The sequence below is a fragment of the Oryzias melastigma genome, linkage group LG9 (assembly GCF_002922805.2).
Source record: "Oryzias melastigma strain HK-1 linkage group LG9, ASM292280v2, whole genome shotgun sequence".
NCBI classification, from domain to species: Eukaryota; Metazoa; Chordata; class Actinopteri; order Beloniformes; family Adrianichthyidae; genus Oryzias; species Oryzias melastigma.
The window spans coordinates 906,930-922,942 of record NC_050520.1 but is presented as its reverse complement, the minus strand read 5'-3'; the positions used below and the strand labels follow the sequence as shown (position 1 = coordinate 922,942).

General features: G+C 47.7%; 1 protein-coding gene across 1 annotated transcript in view; it reads left to right on the top strand.

The window, feature by feature from the left end:
- Positions 1-16,013, top strand: part of LOC112136336 (protein unc-13 homolog B) — a gene marked incomplete in the record, with an annotated part of 71,577 nt that overhangs the window by 47,522 nt on the left and 8,042 nt on the right. Inside the window, 22 exon segments of the mRNA XM_036213481.1 lie at positions 1,010-1,151; positions 2,312-2,481; positions 3,183-3,298; positions 3,634-3,797; positions 4,418-4,568; positions 5,865-5,933; positions 6,738-6,827; positions 6,888-7,028; positions 7,990-8,219; positions 8,290-8,375; positions 10,314-10,440; positions 10,546-10,642; positions 11,113-11,256; positions 11,857-11,934; positions 12,007-12,084; positions 13,048-13,068; positions 13,696-13,734; positions 14,049-14,084; positions 14,186-14,200; positions 14,298-14,327; positions 14,752-14,778; positions 15,707-15,721. Coding sequence (XP_036069374.1) covers positions 1,010-1,151; positions 2,312-2,481; positions 3,183-3,298; positions 3,634-3,797; positions 4,418-4,568; positions 5,865-5,933; positions 6,738-6,827; positions 6,888-7,028; positions 7,990-8,219; positions 8,290-8,375; positions 10,314-10,440; positions 10,546-10,642; positions 11,113-11,256; positions 11,857-11,934; positions 12,007-12,084; positions 13,048-13,068; positions 13,696-13,734; positions 14,049-14,084; positions 14,186-14,200; positions 14,298-14,327; positions 14,752-14,778; positions 15,707-15,721 — 2,066 coding nt within the window.

Below are 16,013 nucleotides of genomic sequence, written 5' to 3'. Positions count from 1 at the left end.
GAACACTAGAGAACACGTGAGAACACTAGAGAACACGAGAGAACACTAGAGAACACGAGAGAACACGAGAGAACACGTGAGAACATGGAAGAACACGTGAGAACATGGAAGAACATGGAAGAACATGTGAGAACATGGAAGAACATGGAAGAACATGGAAGAACGTGCCACTCAGCTGTAAAACCACACACATCCTAAACTTTTTCTGCATGTCCGCACATCGATTTACGTGGATTGATTCAGAGAACCATCAATGGTCAGAAACAGCGTTCTTCTTTATACCTGTGAATACCTGAGCTCCCAGCATGTGGTTGAACTCTTTTATGTTGAGATATTTATCTTTTGTCATCGTGGAATGGGTGAAGGAAAGTGTCAGATGTGATAGAAGCTCTAGATAACTGTGGAGAGAACAGCCATGTTGTTCAGACCAGAGACAGGAAGCAGAGATGAAGATGCTGAGGTTCTGTTTGGGAGTGACCAGGATGGATCAGGAATGAGTCCATTAGAGGAACAGCATGTTAGAAGTTCTGGAGATAAAGTCCAGACTGAGATGGTTCATGTCCAGAGGAGAGGGAGATGCTGAGTCTAGAGCTGCAGGAAGAGGTCCAGAGGAGGACCAGAGAGGAGGTTTCTGGATGATGAAGACATGAAGGTATCTGCTGTTAGAGGATACAGGCAGATGGAGGAGACTCCTGCAGGGGAAAGACGTTTTTCTTTGAGTCCATTTCTTAAACACAGGACTGTGAGTAGATGCTGGAGAGTGTACAGTTGCTCTGGAGTTTCTCCCATCTTAGAAGGTCATTTTACTTCACAGTCAGACAGCGATGGCGGCTCCGCTGCCAAACACTCGCACCGACCTGTAAGGACTAGGAGTGACGTGGGCTTCAGTGTCCAGCCCAAAGACACTTCAACACAGGCGGGGACCAAACCTCGTCTTCCAAACACAGGTCGACCGCTCCACCTCTGTGGTTTGTTGTGGTCTGATGTCACGTCTCTGCTTCCCCACCAGTCGTCAGCGCTCAGGGTCTCCAGGCCAAAGACCGGACGGGATCCAGTGATCCGTACGTTACCATCCAAGTGGGCAAGACCAAGAAGAGAACCAAAACCATCTATGGGAACCTCAATCCAGTGTGGGAGGAAAAGTTCAGCTTGTAAGTTCACTTCTGGTCCTGGGAATTCTGGGATTGGTTCTGATGCCATGACTGCTGCTGGAGCCTATATTGTTCTTGGTTTGGACCCCTTTATAGATTTCTGCTTTATTACACTGTGGGATATACTTCAGTCAACCACTAGGGGCACTGTGAAGTCTATAAAAGCATGCAGACCATACATAGAACTGGACTGAGTAGCTCCTCCCCCTCTGGCATTCCAGACAGGAAGTGGTTCCAAGAGGCCAAATTCCCAGAGACTTCTATAGAGACAGCTGTTCAGAATAAACATTCTGGCTCTGATGCATCAGTTTATCTAAATAAAACACCAATAATAAAACGTTTCACGGGATGCACAGTGGTGCAGTGGTTAACACTCAGTGAGAAGGCCCTGGTTCAAATCCCTGCAGGGACTCTTCTCCCTTTGGGGTTTCTCTGCTCATTCCGGCCTCCTTTCACAGTCCAAACACTTCATAGGTTCATTGATTCCTCTACATCCAGGCCTCGAGGGCCGGCCTCCAGCTGGTGTTCCAGAAACCTGCCCTGTCTGCTGCTGATTACCTGTCCAGGTGTGTTTAGCCAATAAGGAGCTTCGCTGGCAGGTTGGTTAGAAAACATGTAGGACACCGGCCCTCGAGGACCGACTTTGGGGACCTCTGCTCTATCAGTCGCTGGGTGTGTTGGGTGTGTTTGTGGCCCTATGACAGGCTGGGGGCCTGTCCAGAGCGTACCCCCCCCTTTGCCTAACAGTAGCAGGGTTAGGCTCCAGCAACTTCATTGAGAAAATGGCGGGAAAACATTTTTCAGAATGAGTAAATCAATAAAAACCCGTTTCTAATTCAGTCTCTCGGTAGCGGTTAGCTTAATGAGAAACAGTAGTTCTCCTTTCCACCTACAGGGGGCAGCAGAAACAACAACGCATGCAGGAAATGAACAGAAGTGCAGTGGAGCACAGCAGACACAAAAATAAAACTAAGATCAGTAAAATGTTACCAGACTTCCTTCAGGATATTCCAGAGCTCCGGATGAGCCGAATCTCATCTAATCTGGTTTAGATTGCTTATTGTGATGCCGTCAAACCGGCTTCAGCCGGCTCCTGTCTGGGTATCGGACCTTCTTCCATTCACAGCTTCTGTGTTTCAACTCGCCTCCTGTCGCCACAGCGAATCCCACAACTCATCCGAGAGAATCAAGTTACGCGTTTGGGACGAGGACGACGACATCAAGTCCAGAGTGAAGCAGCGCCTCAAGAGAGAGTCGGACGACTTCCTGGGTCAGAGCATCATCGAGGTCCGAACGCTGAGCGGCGAGATGGACGTTTGGTACAACCTGGGTAAGACGAACCGGGGAGGAATAACGGGGAAGAGCCGGAAGAAGGACACTAACGGGAAATAACTGGGAAGAATGGGGAAGACGGAGAATAAATAGAAATGAGGAATAATGGAAAATAAGTGGGTATAATAGGAAACAACGGGGAAGAGTAGGGAATAATGATGGATATCGGGGAACTAACTGGGAATAATGGGGAATAACTAGGAAGAGTGGGGAATAGCGGGGAACAACAGGGAAGAGCAGGAAATAATCATCAATAATGGGAAATAATGGGGAAGAGTGGGGAATAAATAGGAATGAGGAATGATAGGAAATAATCAGGTATAATAGGAAACAACGGGGAAGAGTAAGGAATGATGATGATTATTGGGAACTAACTGGGAATAATGAGGAATAATTAGGAATAATGGGGAAGAGCAGGGAACAACAGGGAGGATCAGGAAATAATCATCATTGGGAAATAACTGGGAATAACTAGCTAGGAATAAATGGGAATAACGAGGAATACATGGAAATAACTAGAAATATTGTGAACTAACTGTGAAAAATGGGGAAGAACGTGGAATAACTGGGAATAACGGAGTTGTGTGTCTGAAAATGCAACACATGGTGTTAAAGTCGGGTGTTTGGGTGCATGTGTGTGCATGTGTGTGCATGTGCGTGCATGTGCGTGCATGTGTGTGCATGTGTGTGTGACCACAGAGAAGAGAACAGACAAGTCGGCCGTCTCTGGAGCCATCCGTCTTCAGATCAGCGTGGAGATCGCGGGCGAGGAGAAGGTGGCGCCGTACCACGTTCAGTACACGTGTCTCCATGAGGTAAAGGGCGACGTTCTGCTCAATCTGCTCTGACGCTCTGGAGGTCTTTCTCTGAGCAGGAACTGGAGTCCATGTGATTGGATGGAATCCTGGCCAATCAGGACGAGCCCTTTTGTCTGTGATTGGCTGGTTTGATGGTCTAGTTTGATGGTCAGCTGGTCTAGGACCATTCAAACATTTCAAAGGATTTGTTCTTTTAAAAGTTTGATTTTAGTTTCTAAAATAATTTGTTTTTACACGAGAGAAGGTTTTATTTTCATTTCCATCCTTTTTCTGTCTTAGAAAGTCTTTTTTCCAGCAGGAATTGTCCGACTGAAAGATGTTTCTTCTTCCAGAACATCTTTCACTTCTCCACGGACGTGGAAGGAGGCGGCGTGGTGAAGATCCCGACGGCTGTTGGGGACGAGGCGTGGAAAATCTACTTTGATGAAGTTCTTCAGGAGATAGCGGACGAGTTCGCCATGCGTTATGGCGTGGAGTTCATATACCAGGCCATGACGTAGGTTGAGATGCTGCAGGTTTGGTCTACCTGACTGAGGTGAACGTGTTCAGGTGTTTGCAAAGCTTCTGTCAGTCTGAGAAGGTTTTCAGTTTTCAGGGGGGGGGGGGTCCTAGTGTGGAGCCAAATAAAACAATAACTCAGTGGAAATACAAATGTTTGTGTCTTAGTGACAACAGATTCTTGATCCATTTCTGACAGAGTTCAGGTTTATGTGGAGAAACTGATGAAGACTGAATGGATCCTGCAGCCAGAAATGAGTCCTGAAACTCAGAGACCTGGATCCAGAGGATCCACTTCTAGTAGATCTGCAGGAAATTCTTCTTCAATTCACAGAGATTCTAGTTTTACTTGATGCATCAGCTAAAGATTCATTTAGGTTATTGGTTGATATTGAAAGAATTTTTTTCAATTTGTTGAGTCTGTCCATCCATCTGTCCATCCATCTGTCCATCCATCTGTCCATCCATCTGTCCATCCATCTGTCCATCCATCCATCCATCCATCCATCCATCATCCATCCATCCATCCATCCATCCTTTTCCTTTATCTTGGATTTTTTGTTTCTTTTCCGTCAGTTTCTTATTCTTTCTACACCTTCATCCTCTCTTCTTCTGCAGACATTTTTCCTGCCTCTCCTCCAAGTACATGTTGTCTGGCATTCCAGCGGTGATGAGCACCCTGCTGGCCAACATCAACGCCTTTTACGCCCACCCCACGGCCTCCACCAACGTCTCTGCTCCTGCCAGGTTTGCTGCCTCCAACTTTGGGGTGAGTGTCAGTCAGTCTTCTGGTCTCAACAGGAATGACAATCAGATCAATCATGTATTATCAGTTACATTTAAAGCTCCTCATGAAAACCGAACCGCTGGACCTCAGTTTGGTCAGAACCTGCTCTGTGCAGCGATGAATGCGTGCATACTCGCAGGGAATCCAAGCTGCATTAATGTGTCTGAGTTTTATGAACCTGCGGAAAAAAACGTTTCAAACTGAGTCAGTTCGGGGCGGCAGTGGCTCAGGTGGTAGAGCGGGTCGGCCAATGATCGAAGGATAGGCGGTTCGATTCCGGCTCCGGCCAGCCAAGTGTCGTTGTGTCCTTGGGCAAGGCACCTGACCCTCCTTGCCTCCAGTGTGGCTCCACTGGTGTGTGAATGCGTATGGATGTTCCAGTGATGGTCAGAGGGGCCGTAGGCGCGTACTGGCAGCCACGCCTCTGTCAGCCTGCCCCAGGGCAGCTGTGGCTACAGTAGTAGCTTACCGTCACCAAACATGAATGAGGTGTGAATGAATAATGGATATACAATGTAAGCGCTTTGAGCGTCTGGAAAAGCGCAGATAAATCCAATCCATTATTATTATTATTATTATTATTAGTTCAGACTGATTTCCTATTTGATCCTATTTGGATGATGTCAGAGTGGTGGAGGACCACGTGGATGATGTTGTGGAGGGCAGAAGGCCAGCTGGTTACCATGGAAACGGTGAAAATCACTGTGATATTCAATAAGTAAACCAATGTACATGAGGGCCCAAACATGTGGAACAATAAAACTCAAAAATAGGAAACAAGCATTTTGTTTCATGTTGCCATGGTAACGGCTACAAGTCAGAGGTGGATCCTGAACGTTTCTGAAGATCTTTTCCTCTGAAAGACGACGCTGTCAGAGAAGAGAACCTGATCGCTCGCCGACCCTCATACTAAACCTCCACGCCTGTCTGCTTCCTCATCAAGCTTCCTGTCATGGAAGCGGTGTGGGCGGAGCAAGCAAAGGAAAGGCTGTTGTTTCAGCCTCAGACGTGAAGGAACGTCCTGGTCGTTTGGGATCCGTCTGACGACCTTCCTGCAGAAACCCGTCCACACCTCCTCCGTTATCTGAGCGTGGACGTGTCTTCAGCCTGAGGTGGACATCTGATCTAAGGGCCGCAGTCTTTAGGAGAAAGCTGTTTCCTCTAAGAAGGCCCGACAGTGAGCTCGGGTTTTTGGCTGCTCTGGATTGAACTGATTCCTGAAACGCCTTCGGTTTGCTGCTGTCACTGAAGCTGCTTGTTCTTTCTGTTCTCCAACAGAGAGATCGCTTCGTGAAGCTTCTGGATCAGCTGCACAACTCTCTGCGCATCGACCTGTCCATGTACCGCGTGAGTACCGCTCCCAGCCTCGCAGGGAAAACCCGCTGTGATTGGCTAACACTCAGAATGAGAAGCAGGTCAGAGGTCGCCATCGTTTCTGTCTCTTGATCCGGTCTCTTCTCTGAGTCCTGGAAAACCTAACCGGTAAAACCTAAAAAACACACGGCTTCAGATCTGCCGTTGATCTAGGTGGATCACCCGTGCTCTGTTCTTGGCCGTGGACCACGCCTCCGGCTCGTCTTGGCTGTAGACCTCACCCCCACCTCCCCCCAGTCCTATCTGGCTGAACTCTATTCAAATACGTAGTTGTAGAGTTAGACAAGCTAATTCCTCTTTAACAGTCCTGGTGAATCTCCTGTCCGTTCTGGGACAGGTTCTCTCCTTCATGAGGACGTCCATCTGCGTTCTCCTTTTTTTCCTGAATCAGGTGTTTTTTAGGAGTTTTAACCAGTTTAGTTTAATTTTTAGCTATTGTTTATATTTTATGACTGACCTGCTTGCTGTACAATCCCTGCGTGAAGCCCAATGAGACAATAGTTTTTGTGATATTGGGCTATAGAAATAAATTCAGGGTTTTTTCTCATCCCCAACCTTTCTATTTGATCCCCAATGACCATTTCCTTGAGTCGCCGCTGCTGGCGGAGGGAAAACAAGCTAGTCTCTGTTTGGTAAACTGTCAGTGAAGCCGGTCTGTTGGTCACCTCCAACACCAAAGAGAATTTCTCTCCAGAAGAAGTCTTACAAACTCCCCAGACTGCCGTGTGAGGACGTGGAGCCCTCACAGTTTCTGATGACTCGTCTGTTTCCGGGCAGAATAACTTCCCCGTCAGCAGCAAGCCTCGTCTGAACGACCTGAAGTCGACCGTGGATCTTCTCACCAGCATCACCTTCTTCCGGATGAAGGTACTAAACAGATCTTCTTGACGCGAGTCTGGTTTGGTTCTGACTCTGCTCCACGTTCAGGTGTTGGAGCTGCCCAGCCCCCCCAGAGCAGCCAGTGTGGTGCGTGACTGCGTCAAGGCCTGCCTCAAGTCCACCTACGAGTACATCTTCAACAACTGCCAGGAGCTCTTCAACCACCAGTTTCAACCCGCCGACCAATCAGTGAGTTCCCGTTTATGTGGGCGGGGCTTCCTCTGGGCGGGGCACAGTGCAGTCCTTTAGTGTGTCCGACTTAACTCCAGGTAAATGCAGACGGTTGAGTCAGGAAGAACACGTGACAGGAAACCAAAGACAAACCTGTCAGGAAGTTCAGGGACCATTGACTGTATATAAGAACTGGACAGAGCAAACCCCCCCTCCTTCCGTGTTCCATATAGGAAGTACCACTGGGTTCCAAAAAGGCCAAAGTCCCATTGACTTCCATTGAGAAACAGACATTTCTCAGTCATTTTATATCTCAGAATAATCATTCTTCCTCTGCTGCTTTCTGCTTAACTTCTTTTTTCTGATCCTAATTTTTTTAAAGACTGTGGTAAGCAACCATGTTGTGGGAGGGGCCAGGATGGATCAGGAGTGAATCCATCAGAGGATCAGATCATGTAGATGTTCTAGAACAGGAGTGTCAAACTCAATCCCACAAGAGGCCAAAATCTAAAACACACCTGAGGTCGCGGCCGAACAGAATAAACTTTTATTGAAGACTGACTGCATTTTTAAAACTGTAAAACTGTAACTTTTTAACATGATTATTAATAAAAAGACATGAATATTAATCCAGAATAAATACATTTAAACCTTAAATATTTCAATATTTTACTCTCCATAAAAATATATTTAGTCAAAATTATACAAGTTAGAAATGAGCTCAAGATAACATCGGGTCATTAATAACAATAGAATAAAATGATCTGGAGGGCCGGATAGAATTACCCAGAGGGCCGGATCCGGCCCCCGGGCCTTGACTCTGACACATCTATTTTTGATTTTTCTAAAATAGAAAACTCCACGTTTGTGGTGTTTTACAGATCTTTAGCTCACGATGGAAACGTGACTTTTAGTTTTAGAAAGTTGTTTTCTTTGCATTTTGATGACAAAGCAGTTTTTCTGACTCATCACTTTCCAGCCGCCTGAGCCAAAGAAAAAAAAGAAAAAACAGGAAGACGGACAGACGGAAGGAGAGGATGAGGAGCAGGAAGAGGAGGAGGAGGAGGAGGAGGAGGAGGAGGAGGAGAGTCTGCCGCCCGAGGAACAAGGCCCGAGTATCCAGAACCTGGAGTTCTGGCCCAAACTCATCACTCTCATCGTGTCCATCATCGAGGAGGACAAGAACTCGTACACGCCCGTCATCAACCAGTCAGTCCTCGTCTGCTGCGTCTCTCATCAGCACCACCGGCGAGTAACCGCTGCTCTGTCCGCCGCGCAGGTTTCCTCAGGAGCTGGACGTGGGGAAGGTCAGCGCCGAGGTCATGTGGACGCTCTTCGCTCAGGACATGAAGTTTGCTCTGGAGGGTAAGGCTGCAGAGCGGCAGGAACATGACTCAGCAGAGGGCCTCTTCATTTCCTCATCTTCATCTGCTCTCATCCCTCTCTGCATCCTCATCCTCAGTTTTGGATCAAATTGACCACAAACGCTGCAACAGCGGTGAGTTTCTGTGGAGGAGCCTGCTGGGGTCTGAGAGATGTCGACCTGTGGGTCAGACCTTCTCTCTTAGACCACCACACTGATGTCGCCATGGCAACCAGCTCAGTGGCCTTGCGGTAGAGTGTCCCCCCTGAGATTGGAAGGTCGTGGGTTCAAATCCCGGCCGAGTCATACCAAAGACTCTAAAATGGACCCAGTGCCTCCCTGCTGGACACTCAGCACTAAGGAGTTGGACTGGGGGGTTAAACCACCAAATGGTTCCAGAGCGCGGCTGTGTCTGCAGCTCACCGCTCCCCCAGGGGAGGGGTCAAATGAGAAGAACAAATCTCACACATCAAGTGTGACAAACAGTTGGACTTTATGTTTAACAACAAAAAGATTAAACTGTAAAAAATGAAACTATCAAAGAACGACCTGCAGGCGACCAGCTAAACCTGGAGTGAAGAACCAAATGAAAACATCTCTCTCCTTATGTTGTTCAGTGTTAGCAGGTTAGCCGTGTAGCTATAGTTGTTAGCGGGTCAGCCGTGCAGCTATAGTTGTTAGCGGGTCAGCCGTGAAGCTAAAGTTGTTAGCGGGTTAGCCGTGCAGCTAAAGTTGTTAGCGGGTTAGCCGTGTAGCTAAAGTTGTTAGCTGTGTAGCCGTAATTGTTAGCAGGCTAGCCTTGCAGCTATAGTTTTTAGAGGGTTAGCTGTGTAGCTAAAGATTGTTAGCGAGGTAGCTGTGTAGCCGTAATTGTTAGCAGGCTATAGTTGTTAGTGGGTTAGCCATGTTAAGGAAGTAAACGTTAACATTTATAGATTTGCTTTTAAGCCTCATCAATAAACACTGCCAGCAGACTCAGTTGAAGATAAAAACCCGTCACATGACTTCACCTGCTTATGCTAACCTGGAGGGGGGTTGATTAACTAGGGGGGGTTAAGAGGGAAAGCAGTCAGAAAAACCTCAGATTTATTTGAAAAATTCTATTTTCTCCGACTGAATTTCCAGACTGAAAGGTCCACATCCAGATTAACTGTGTGGACAGGAGAAATGTTCTACAGAGGCTGTAGAACCTGATCCCTTCAGAACCAGCCTGGGAAAGCTTTTCCCTGAGTTCTGCCTCCAGGCGGTCCTCACAAAGCAGTGCCTGAAGGACAAGCAGCTGTTGTTCAGTCACAGCGTTTGTCTCTCTTTTTGCTGAAACATGACTTTTCTCTACTTTTCTCATCATGTTTCTCATTCTGTTACCATGTCAGCCCCGCCCACATTTCACATCCGCAGACTTGGTTTCTATGCTGGTAAGACGATGGAGGGTGAGTGATTGTGTTTGCATAGGTATGTGGGTGTTTTGTGTGTTGAAGCCTATATGTATGGTTGTGGTCCAGCCCCATAGCATCACACTCTCACCTCCGTGTTTGAGTGAGTCCTGCTGTAACTGCTGTGTCAGAGGAACCGTACTGAAGGGTTCCTTTATTTCCACTGGTGTGTGGATGCGTGTGAATGTCCCGGTGATGGTCAGAGTGGCTGTAGGCGAGTACTGTAGCCACGCCTCTGGTAGCCACGCCTCTGGTAGCCACGCCTCTGTCAGTCCTCCCCGCGGTAGCGGCTGATACATCAGCAGCTCACCATCACTGAGTATGAATGAGTCATGGAGACAAATTGTAAGAGCTTTGAGAGTCTGGGAAACTGCAGATAAATCTAGTCAATTATTATTATTATTATTATTATTGTTGTTGTTGTTGTTGTTGATGTTGTTACTATTATTGGCTGCAGCCTCTCCAGACTGAGAGAACCTTCTGACTCTGGAACATTCTGTTCTCCAGAGCACGAGCAGCATAAACTCTGTAGGACGGCGGACTACATGAACCTTCACTTCAAGGTCAAATGGCTGTACAACGAGTACGTGAAGGATCTGCCCGCCTTCGCCGACGCCGTGCCTGAATATCCCTCGTAAGGCTCCTCCCCCTCCTGTCTGCTCCCTCACACACCTTTAAACCTGGGGGACCTTTTCCTTCTGTAGAACTCTGAACGTTCTGGATGTTTCTGCGGCTGCAGGTGGTTCGTCCAGTTTGTCCTGGCGTGGCTCGCTGAGAACGAGGAGGTTTCCATGGAGTTCATGCACGGAGCTCTGGAGAGGGACAAGAGGGAGGGGGTGAGTTCTCCTGGACCACTGCTCGGTTCTGACCCGGAGCTCGGTTCTGACGGGTTGTCTCTGTCTGTTGCTGCTTTCTGTTTGATGTAAATCTGCAGGTTCGGTTGCCTGAAGTGGTTCTGGCAGCAGAACCTGCATCACTGAAAGGTTCTAAATGTGGTTCTGACTGGTTCATTTAATAAAACATTTTTTGTTAAAAAAACTAAAATTGCTTCCTGACCCCCCCCCCCCACCCATTAGGTCCAAAACCTAGAATGGAAACACGCCCCAAAGTGAGGTTCTGTCACAGATCTGGAACCGAACTAATGAGTCTCATTTTTAAACCGGATCAGACTTTGTCTTTTACATTTAGTCCTTTGTTTTTAGGTTAACACAGAGAGAAACCCTGTGGTTCTGTTGGTTCTGCCGGTGTTGTAAACCCAGTAAAGTTGGGATTGTGGGTTGAATGGTCTCTGTTCTTCTGCCTGCAGTTCCTGCAGACGTCTGAGCACGCTCTGTTCTCCAGCTCCGTGGTGGACATCTTCACGCAGCTCAACCAGAGCTTTGGGATCATCACGAAGCTGGAGTGCCCCGATCCCGCTGTGGTGGCCCAGTACAGCAAGCGCTTCGCCAAGGTGGGTGGGGCCTGTTGCAGAAGAACCCAACATCTGTCACACGATAGCCACGCTACCAGAGACACGCCCCCCCTCCCCTTACTGAAAGCATTACGCTTTAGCTCAAGTTCTGGTTCTGTTTTAGCTCAGGTTCTGGTTCTGTCCAGCTCAGGTTCTGGTTTGGGTTTTTTCAGTTTAGGTTCTTGTTCTGTTCTGCTCAGGTTCTACTTCTATTTAAATCAGGTTCTGGTTTTCTTTAGTTCAGGTTCTGGTTGTGTTTAGCTCAGGTTCTGGTTTTCTTTAGTTCAGGTTCTGGTTGTGTTTAGCTCAGGTTCTGGTTTTGTTTAGATCAGTTTCTGTTTAGCTCTGGTTCTGGCTCTGGAGAGACGGAACAGGAAGAACGCGTCTCCAGGTCTTCAGGTCTTTCAGAAGACCTTCGTAGGTTTTCTGTGATCCAGCTCACAGGATCCAGACATGAAGTCTCCATCCAACCAAACATCTGACCTAAAGTGTGAGGAGCAGACCAAGAGACGGTTCTGGTCTGTAGGAAACGGTGGTTGTCCTACTTTGATTGAGCCTCCAGACAAATGCGACTCATGGATTGTTCTTTTGTCTCCACAGACCATCACCAAAGTTCTGCTGCAGTACTGCGCCCTGCTGGCCAAGAGCTTCCCGTCCTACTGTGAGAAGGAGAAGATCGTGAGTGACCGTGAAGTGTTCCTGGGTTGTCCATGGTCCTTGTTGAGAGGCTGATTTCCTCTGTGGTTTCAGCCCTGTGTCCTCATGAACAACATCTGGAGGATGAGGGTCCTTCTGGAGAAGATGTTCGAGTCGATGGGGGCCAAACAGGTGAGTTTGAGGGTCGCCGGTTTCTGGTCTTCTGCTAAGATCTGGAAGATTCCTCTGCTATTGGTCGATTTACACGAACAAACCTCCCTTGACCTTCTGTAAACTCTGGACGCCGTGTTGTGGTTAATCTTTCAGAGAAGATACTCAGGGAGATCCCCAAGGTTCAGCCCTGGGATCCCTGCTGTTTGTGAGTTAATTATTTGATTGGGTTACTTTCTATGCTGATGATACATCATCTATTGCTTATCTGTTTGGAGTCTGGACATCAGTCAGGAATCTGGTCCTTCGCTGGGAATTGATCCAGAATCCACAAAATCAGGATTTGTTTCTTGGAGCTTTGAAGTTTTAAATATTTCTGTGTTACGAAGTTTATCAGATCTGAAACCAGGCAGCTGGAGGGACAAATGATCTCTGAGAATTTATTGTTTCTGAGACATCAAAATGTTTTATTTCTCTATAAGACAAACCGTTTGGGAACACGAGGAACTGGAGCTTCTCTGATCCAGGTTCACTGCTGTCCTGCGTGAACGTCCTCATGGCCGCAGACATGGAGGCGTGTTTGAGTCCTGCCGCCGCATTTGACTTCTGAAGGACATTTATTCTAGAGAACAGGAGGAAAGGCTGAGCCTGTTTAGTCCTGTTTCCCGTTTTTTTTATGATAAAAATAAAACTTTCATTTAAAACTGGAAATATTTGAGGTCTTGTTTGGTTTTGTTGTTGTTTGTATTTAATTGGTCAGTTTTCTAGACTTTTAAGTCGACTGGAAATTTTAGTTTCTGGTCACACACCACTATTTTGGGTTTTGGTCCATCGGAATTTTCAGACTTTTTTATTTGGTGGTTTCATTTTCTTGGTTTTGGATTGTTGGTTTTATTTTGGAGGGGTTTGGTTTGTTGGTGCTTTCTGAAGTCAGTTTGAGGAGCAACTCCTGCTATCAAACTGAGCTCGTCTTTGTCTCTGCAGCTGACCGCTGAGGAGGAGCGGGTACGTCGAAGGTTTTTTAACTTTCTCCCTGGATCCTCAACAAAACACGTTCCTCCTGTGGTCTTTAGGTCATCCACGCGTTCCTCCTGTGGTCTTTAGGTCATCCACGCGTTCCTCCTGTAGTCTGTAGGTCATCCTCACGTTCCTCCTGTGACCTTTAGGTCATCCTCACGTTCCTCCTGTGGTCTGTAGGTCATCCTCACGTTCCTCCTGTGACCTTTAGGTCATCCTCGCGTTCCTCCTGTAGTCTGTAGGTCATCCACGCGTTCCTCCTGTGACCTTTAGGTCATCCTCGTGTTCCTCCTGTGGTCTTTAGGTCATCCTTGCGTTACTCCTGTGGTCTGTAGGTCATCCTTGTGTTCCTCCTGTGGTCTTTAGGTCATCCACGCGTTCCTCCTGTGGTCTGTAGGTCATCCACACGTTCCTCCTGTGGTCTGTAGGTCATCCTCACGTTCCTCCTGTGGTCTTTAGGTCATCCACGCGTTCCTCCTGTGGTCTGTAGGTCATCCCTCCTTTAGAGACCCTCCAGAACTGCTCCTCTTCCCTCGTCTTCCAGTCTTTCCCACAGTAGGAAACTGGTTTTCCTTCTTTTCCGGTTCATGTCTGCTGCTTGTTTTTTCTCCAAAGCTGGAGAACGAGGAGGAACCAGAGGAGGGTGATGAGGAGGTGGGTGATTCTGTGGAGTTTCAGCGTTTTCCTGCTGGTCTGATGTTTGCTGAAGTTTCTCACACAAACAGTGAAGATCTTTAATCAAACACAAACCAAAATTCTGAACATTTTGGATGAAGGTCAGAAGTCCGGCTGTAAATTCTTGAAGCAATCAGAAACGAGACGTCTGTGTTTCTGTGCTCTGAAGCTGAAGTCGGATCATGAATGTTTGGAATCAGATGTTTCCTCTGTAGATCATCTCTGACTCTTCGTCTTGTCTTCTGCTCATCACGTCTTGTCTTTCCACTTCTCATTCTCCGGTCGCTCTGCAGCCGCCGGCGTCCGACAGTGAGGGGGAGGATCACATGGTGGGCGGCGGCTGATAAATATTTTATTATCTTAGGTATCTTGTTCTATATTTGTTTTCTGCTTTAATAACCGTCTGTCTTTGGGGTTTTCGTTGGTGCAGTCTGAAGACACGAAGGTGAGAAGAGCCTCCAGCTTTCTGCTGTGTTCTCAGTTTTGTCTCCTTCTTCTCTGATTTTCTCTTTTTCTTGATTTTCCTTTGTCTGAACCTTCAGTCTGGCTGCTCAGACTCAGAGGCATCAGAGGTAAGAGCAAACCTCCAGAGAAAAGGTTCAAATCCAAACATTTCAGCAGATCTCCTGATGTCAGCAGCGTTCTCTCGAGTTTTTTCTTTCAGACTTTTATTCTGAAAATCTTTATGATCATGTGATTTGATGGAAAACCTCAGATGAACAGACAGAACTGTCATCTGCTGCGTGATGAAGTTCATTCATGTCTACATGGCGGTGGTGGCAGAACCCCCCTCAGAGTGGGTGGGGCTTCTGGATCAGTGAGGCTGGAAGGCCAGAGCTCTTAGAGCTGTGAGGAGGTTTTATGCTGAAAAACACAGAATCAGTGGGAGAGGAAAAGTCTCTCCACCTCATGTAAAAGTTCTAAAAGGCTCGGTTCTAACGGTTCTGGAGGAAGTTCTCCTGCATTAACAGAACTCTCTGTTCTCATGTCTTCAAGCTCGACAACAAGGAGACGGAGAAAAAGGTTGGTCCTGGAGGCCGTGTCCGTGTTTGTCCGTGTTTGTTCTCCTCACTTTGCTCCTCACCACAGGAGGAGCTGAGGAGGTGAAGCTGGAAAGCTTTTCTCCCGGTTCTCCTCCTGTGGATCTTCTGGTAGATGTAGAGCTTCTGAAAGCAGCTCAAAGCATTGTGGGAATGGACCGTCAGATCAGGAACACGGACGTTCTCCTGAACATCCGAACCTGCAGCTCTCTTTTGACCTTTGACCTTTTGACCACTCCCACAACAGAGTTTGCCTTACCTCACAGACGCTGGGCGGGGCCTCAGGCTCCTTTTAGGGGCGGGGCCTATACAGACCCAGATTCCCAGTGAAATGATTGGCTCAAGGGCACTACGGAGTCCTGAGGCTGGACTGATGCTGCTGAGCGTCGGCGTCCTCGGGGTATTCCTGCCCGTTCTGGGACTTGAACCAGCGACCGTCCTGCTGGAAGAGGGAACAGCAGATCCGGAGTTTGTGCTGAAGCTGCTCTGGTCTGCTGGTCGCTGCCCAGTGATCGTGGCTCTGATGAACGCAGCATTTTCAGGAACTCCTGGAAAAACTCGGACCATCAAACCGGCGTCGTCACCAGAGATCTTCTACAGACGTGTTCATAAAACATGTCGTTTACGAGCGTCTTGTGTTGTCCAAAGACGGACGTTTCTGTGCTAGAACGCACATCTCAGCGCTGTCAGGTCAAAAACGCTCCTGGAAGACGCAGACGTCTGACCTCTGCAGGACGACTCCTCGCTCCCATCACGGCGAGGAGGACCGTGCTGCTGGTCCTTCGTCGTGTCGGATCACGGCGCCCTCGTGAGGGCTTAGTGTGTCTGTGTCTGTGCCCCCCCCCACCTGCTGCCCCCCCATGTCTTTAATGCCTCTTTTTTTTGTCTTTTATTCTTTTCTTTCTGAAAAGCTGGATGAGGAAAAGGTGAGACAGGAATCCACATCTACAGTTTGAGCATCAAAGCAGTTTTTTATTTGACTTTATTCTTCCTGTTTTCAGCGCCCCCCCACAAGAGAAAAGGTTTGTCTCCACTCTTCAGCTTCACTCAGAAAGAAGGACTTTTTACACCGGATACTTTTAGCCTCTAAAAAAGATCCTTTTTAAATCCTTTTCAATACTTACTTCCATCCTGTTCAGTAGAAAAGCCTCAAACCGTTTAGCAGAGGGACTTAAACCCTCGGCGTTCTGGCTGACTGACGGTTCTGTCGAGAGAGAA